This window comes from Solanum pennellii, chromosome 1, assembly GCF_001406875.1.
Source record: "Solanum pennellii chromosome 1, SPENNV200".
Classification (NCBI taxonomy): Eukaryota; Viridiplantae; Streptophyta; class Magnoliopsida; order Solanales; family Solanaceae; genus Solanum; species Solanum pennellii.
The window spans coordinates 50,180,004-50,186,874 of record NC_028637.1 but is presented as its reverse complement, the minus strand read 5'-3'; the positions used below and the strand labels follow the sequence as shown (position 1 = coordinate 50,186,874).

Sequence of the window (6,871 nt, the reverse complement as noted above, 5' to 3'; positions counted from 1 at the left end):
TATATATATATATATATATATATATAGATCCCTCCTGAAACTGGAAGTTACAAAGTTGTGCAAAACAAAAGAGTACAAGTCCCAAAAGTGGACCCAAAATACAAGCTTGTCTCAAAATGTAAAAGACTGGCTATCAAAATACTGAGAGAGATGGTAAGTCCATGACACCAAGTGCTCACCCTCGCCTCAAGATCAAAAGCTGAAGCTGGCTCGAATGGTCAATGTTAATAGCTGGTGCTCATACATGTATCACGAAACAAAGGCAGAGTATAGCATGAGTACCAAAACTACAGGTACTCAGTAGACATCATTAGTCGACTGAGCAGGAAAAGTAAAAGCAATATGAAATGATAGAATCTAGACACAAGCAAGGTCAAAGCGGAATTTAAAAGAAAGCACATGAACATACCAAGATAGAAAAGAAAAGTACAACTAAACTAATAAACCTACCTAGACCTCATAAGCCTAGAAGGTACTCTCGTGTGCAAGTATAAGTAAAAACTCGAACGGACCCTTATAAGCCCAATAGGTACACATATTAGCTAAAACTACTAAGAATAAGATATGGTGAGTCCGAATCCAAAGAAGGTCAAAGATCGAACTCTTAACCGCGAATAATCTCCAAGAAACCAATAAGAGCTGCCTAGCTAAGGGGTGCAGATTCCGGACTTCGAAATACAGATGGTTCCCAAAGGGGCAATAGGCTGTAGCCAAAGTGTATCGTCTCCGTACGTAGAGGATGTAGAGCAGTGCGACCAGACCTTGAATCTCCGACTAGGAAGGGCTGCGAAAGGACCTCATGTCAATCATCATCATAGAACTACCGTGGAACGACGTCCACTCCCTGGTAACCAGAACAACAATCCAAGCTCGAACTAACTCTAGTCACCAGTTCCAAGCAAAGCCCGAAATCTCAAATGTAGCATTCAGGTCCGTAGAAAGAGGGAGAGTAGATAGAAGGTCGTCAAAGGTAAGTCAACACATAATCTAAGATTCATTCTATGATACTCCAGTCTGCTACATGAGTCTATAAGGAGCTAAATATGTCAGAATTAACTTGAAATTATTTCTTACTTCTTCAATAAGGTTCTTTTGATATTTTAATTGAAATAAGAAACTAGTGAAGTTCATTGAAAATCATTTTGAGAATGTCGTTTCTTGATAACCTAATTCAATCATTATAATTACAATTGTTGAGTGATCAAATTTTTGGCATGCTTAGTAAGATAGAACAAAAATTCAATAAGTACCATTCAAAATCCTATGGCAAGTCAAAGAAATTGATTCTATTACTAACTAGTTGAACAGGCTTGATATCAAATATTAATAACATGCATACCAATAGAAAAGAAAAAAAAATTGCATGCACACATGAACAAATTGACAATTAACTATTATTTCATATGTTAACGAGCCGAGGAATTAACTGTACTTAATTATGGTATTTTGCCTGTTGTCCAGAGATTAGTTTTGCTGTAAGCATTTGATTTTGGCTTTAGTTGAAATTATATATACTCCCTCCACCCAATGAGGATGCCACTATTATTATTTAGCGTCAAACAACTTTTTATAATATAGTGAACATCCTAAAGGCCTTCTTGGACTATAAACATCATGATTCATAGGTTCTTATATGTTTTTATATATGTACATTTTTTGCAAAAAATATTAAGATATGAAGGGGTTTTATGTAGTTCTTTTGACATGTTATTCTTACAAATAATATTGCTAATGAATGGTCTAATTTACTAGCTAAGGTGATTGACACTTGCCTTCGAACCTGCCATTATTATTGGATGCAGGGAGTACTAAGTAATAAATCTCATGTAACTTATAATAACTATATAAGATTTCAACAATGTGAACTGAAATATTTAGTTTATGATTAATCAACATAAATTTCCCCTTACAATTGGTTAACTGAAATTTGAAGTGTCCAATGACAACAGGTTTTGGTCTTCAGATCTAATTCTTTAGTTTTAGGCTAATCAGATAAGCCCCTCTGTAACCTACTGACCTTGTTGTGCTTAACTTGCACAGTTCCTGGTTATGGAATACAGCAAGGGGCATTAATGGAGAAGAGGTCAAGGGACGCCTTCTTCCCAACAGTCATGGATCAGGAAAGACATTTCCTGGACCTCGAGCTCTTAAAACTGTTGCTTCTGTAAGTTTTATTCAAACTGAACACCCATCTTCTGGATTACATTGATCGATCCTTCTTTTACAAGTTAGACATAACTGATCTAGGAAAAAATAGAAGCGACGATGTTCTGATTTTTACATAGTTATTTGTTTATATTTACATTGGAGTTTTATTTTGAGTTCTAAATGTTTTATCTACCGGTTTAAATGGACCACTTCTACTTAATTGCTTTGTTTCTAGGTTGAAAAATGGCTTAATGAGCTCTGCGACGAACTTAGTGAACGTCTTCAGTCTGATTTAGAACAGAATAAGCGCATTGCACATACTCTTACTCTACATGCTCACGCATACAAGGTTGGCTTTTCTTGTCAGGTCTCCAGCTCGATGACATGACTATTTGCTAGTCCCTTATATAAGTAATTTAGAGCTATGTTGCTCGGACTCTTCAAAAATGTCGACGGGTGGGTGTCAGCTTCTCCAAAAGTAGTGTAATTTTGAAGAGTCCGACACAGTTGCGGCATCATTTTTGAAGAGTCCGACCAGCATAGTTTAGAGTTTCCTTAAATTGCATACTTAATTCTCTGCTATTGCGCAGTCAAATGATGGAGATTCGTTCAGGAAATTTCCATCAAAATCGTGTCCATTGAGGTATGGGACTTCCAAGATTAAGGAAGATGCCCTAAGCCTGTTTCAAGCAGGATTGCGTGAATATCTTGGCCTGTTCAATGTGAAGATTTCCGGAAATCAAAACAATGGGTGGGGTATAACTGGTCTTTCTGTTTCAGCCAGTAAAATTGTAGCTATACCATCAGTAAGTTCTAAGTTTCTTTTAGCTATAATCTATTACATTCATCTACTTCTGTATACCTATATCCAATGTTTCATCTCCATATGCTTTTTATCTGGTCTGCAATATAAGCCTCTGAGATGTGCACCCGAATATCAAATGGAAGCTAATTGCAATGGTTTTTGTTTGTCTTACGAAGATATATGGGAAAGGGATTGTACACCTACTTTATACTTGATATGATAAATCCCTTCTCATGATTGCTTCTTTCAGGTTGCAGTATGGATATAATCAGTTAATGGCTTAAGCTTAACTTCTTATTTTGTGATTCTTTCCTTTCTCTTATTGACTTTCCTGAAGTCCATGACTCCATCCAAATTGAATTCGCATGTTGATGATCATATTTTTGCCACTTCTCGTATAGGTTCTTTACATGTCTCTACTTCAGAAGGCAATCATTTTTGAGTTAATGAACTTGGTCAAATGAGTTTCCAGCATACAGTGTTATCGTTGCTGAAAATTCCTGTTGCGATTTATATGCCTTGTGGAGTTTTTATTTCAAATGTGGATTATCTTTATTTTTGCTGATAACATTACAGTGGTTACTTTGGTGCAAGCAAATATGAAACTCTATTCTAACTTGAAGCAGTTAGCAGCCTAAGATATATACAGTATATTCTATTTTCGTTGGTTATTTCCCAGTTTGAATATGTTCAGATTTTTGAAGCTGTTATGGTGTGAAATGTATTTTTATTAAAACATAACCTTGGACAGATGAAAATTTATGCAATAAGCAATATCCTATGTCCTAGAAGTTCCTATAAGGTAAACTGCATCACATGTTTTCAACTAGTTACCAATAAATTTAGTTGTGGAAGCAAAAATAAACAAACAGATAATCTTGGATTAAAGTCTGACATAAGGATCAAATAAACAAGAGGAAGTGCTATGAGATTTGTGTATGGTGAACTAGAACCTGAATAAACATCCAAATGCCAAGAGGAGTTTACTTTGTTCAAGGTTATTTGATGAGGAAAGGATGAAAAACTTTTGTAGTTAAATAAGGAAGTTTAAGTGGGTCAAGTGCAGCTGAGTGGTGCTATTAATGAAGAGCTCCAACTTTGCTCTTTGGCTGCTTGTTTCTGCCTGGTTATTTGATAGTTCAATTAAGAAAGCTTTACATGAAAGCGAATCGTATAAAGAACTTAAAATGTATAATGGTATCGGGAATCTTGCTTTGAGTATAAGGTTTTCTGTTGTTTAGTTTTCTCTGATTTCTTTTTCATTACATTTCTTGGTTGGTGTTCTATTTCTTGCATATGCTTAGTGTCATGGTATAATGTTCTGCTTTAAATCTTTTGGCAGGGTACACGTTCTATTATGAATTATTTTCATAACCAAGAGGAAGCTTTCCCTCAAGTTAAACTGTCCAGCGAACAACTTATCCAAGATGCTCCACTTTTGTCACCTTCAGGTTGTATGGCCTGATGCTAGTACCTTTATTTTTCTTTTGGCCTTCTTTTCTTAATTGATCGTCTTACCTTTTGAGATTGAAATTTAGAAGAGGACAGTCTTGAAAGTGGAGGTCATCTGACACTGCAGACAATAGAGCCATCGATAGCATGTCGTGAGGAAAATGAAGAGACTAAATATTCCATGTCACTAGACAGACAGGAAGAGGACAAGGACACGTGTAAAGAAAAGGTTTGATGTCATTCTTGTTATTTCAATCTGCATTGATTTCATACAAGAACATCATACGTGCAACATAATGTTTCCAAATCTTGATTAAAAAAATCTATATTGTTTCGAATATTAGTTATGCTATATTTTGAAGAGCTAAGGGCGGGGGAGGGGGGGCCGTTGGAATGCTTGATAAATTTAATGCATGCAATGATGTTAAAATATTTTCTTTTACACCTTTAACCTTCCATAACAATTTTATGTATCATTTGTTTGAATGCAATTATCTGCAACCCATGTGCCTGTATTTTCTTTATGCTTTTAGTTGAATCTAATACTTCAAGAAATTTGTTGACCTTGTGGGAGTGCTTAGAAGATATCATATCCTACCTGAAATTTCAAGAGACAATGTTCATTAGAGCAAATCAACCTCAGTTGAGGGAGCTTTCTTGTCTATTTCTCTCCTTGGGTTGAAATCACATGCACCTGTGACAAACGTATATAGATACAAAATGGACACTTTTTAGTCGTGACTGGACTTAGCAGAAAATTCAATATACAACAAATACACCTTAGTTTCAAGTGAGTTTGGATCAGTTATATGAATCCACATTGACCGTAGAAATTTCAATGGATTAGATTCATAAGGATGTTTATTAATTGAGTAAAGTGGTACGTAAAAGCATTACAATAACATTAGGGAAGGCACCAAAGCAAAAACCACTTGTTGGCTTGAAAACTTAAAAGTCACTTAGGCCTCTCCTATATTATATCTGTAAAAGAAAATCCAGGTGATGGAAGTGGAGATCCTTACTTGCAGATATCATACTAGGCTTTGCTACATACAAGTAAGGATATATATTTGGAAAATAACCTTATAATTTGATTGATTGTAATAGTGTGTAATTATATTGTGTTGTTATGTTTGTCTGTCCAAGTAATTACTTGATCAACATGTAAATGAGAGTGAGTAATTACAATCCTATATATCTGTAAAAGAAAATCCAGGTGATGGAAGTGGGGATCCTTACTTGCAGATATCATACTAGGCTTTGCTACATACAAGTAAGGATATATTTAGGGCCTATTTGGAAAGTAACCTTATAATTTAATTGATTGTAATAGTGTGTAATTATATTGTGCTGTTATGTTTGTCTGTCCAAGTAATTACTTGATCAACATGTAAATGAGAGTGAGTAATTACAATCTTTAAGTTTCAACGGGGTTTGAAGATTGCTGGTTTACATGGTGAGATTACAAGGTTATTTTTAATTTTAATTTTTATATAATTCATTTTTTATTTTATTCTATTTTTTACTTTTACTTTTAAAATGGTTGGTAGGACTCAACATACCATAAGAGAATCCTGACATCGGTGTACACATAGCATGCCAACCCATCAATATTTACAAACCCGGTACATGTACATGGAGCCTCTATAGCATACTCTTTAATGCAAACCACTTTTTTTTTTTGAAATTGGTAACATTAATGCTGACCACTTAATTAACAGTTGTTTCATGTTTGCACATGACTACATTCACTTTTCTTATTCTACTCCTAAGTTTTACATCTAAGAATACTAACCTACGTGGGAGGTCATCGCTTCTCTTGGAATAACTTTGTTACAGTCCTTGCATGTACTTCTCATCTTCCTGTAAGGATAAAGTCTATTTGACTATGGTTACCCCCACTCCTAAAGTAATCAAGTGAGAATCCCTTTTTCTTAAAATATGCATTAGCTGTCACTAAATTATAAGCTAAGGCAAATTCTATTTAGTCTCTACCGACATGGCCATTTATATCTCCCCTATAATATTGTTGATCTCCTGGAATTCCTGAATCAAGTTATCCCAAAAGAAAGCTTTAGCTTCTGCATCTAATCCTATTTTCAGATCATAGGCGCTGATAACATTGATTGTCTCCTTACCCCATACGAGCTTTATTGCAATTATGGTATCCCACCTCGTATTAACTCCACAACCATATCTCTTGGGGTGTGCTTGGTATGAAGGAAAATGTTTTATGGAAAATGTTTTCCTGGAAAACAAGTACATCTTTGACTTATTTTTCATGTTTGGTTGGTGAGTAGAAAATATTTCCTGGAAAATTTTTTTAGTGTTCAATTTATGAATAAAAAATATTTTTGAGAAAATATCTTTTATAATTACTCGAGACTAGAAAATTTTTTTTGAATTGAAATTGAAAATATTTTTTTAAAATCTTAATTTTTTTGGGGGTGGGGGGTGTGGGGGCTA

The 6,871-nt window shown here is 34.8% G+C and overlaps 1 protein-coding gene across 6 annotated transcripts in view; it reads left to right on the top strand.

Moving 5' to 3' along the window:
* The window catches only part of LOC107003688 (DNA polymerase eta), a 19,740-nt gene that overhangs the window by 7,053 nt on the left and 5,816 nt on the right, over positions 1-6,871 (top strand). For 3 of the 6 annotated variants that reach the window (XM_015202016.2, XM_027914013.1, XM_027914014.1), the window contains 5 exons: positions 2,041-2,164; positions 2,384-2,515; positions 2,739-2,954; positions 4,296-4,404; positions 4,492-4,634. In XM_015202016.2, the coding sequence (XP_015057502.1) occupies positions 2,041-2,164; positions 2,384-2,515; positions 2,739-2,954; positions 4,296-4,404; positions 4,492-4,634 (724 nt within the window). The remainder of the gene's footprint in view (positions 1-2,040; positions 2,165-2,383; positions 2,516-2,738; positions 2,955-4,295; positions 4,405-4,491; positions 4,635-6,871) is intronic. The other 3 variants (XM_015202116.2, XM_015202082.2, XM_015202049.2) reach the window with 3 other exon arrangements.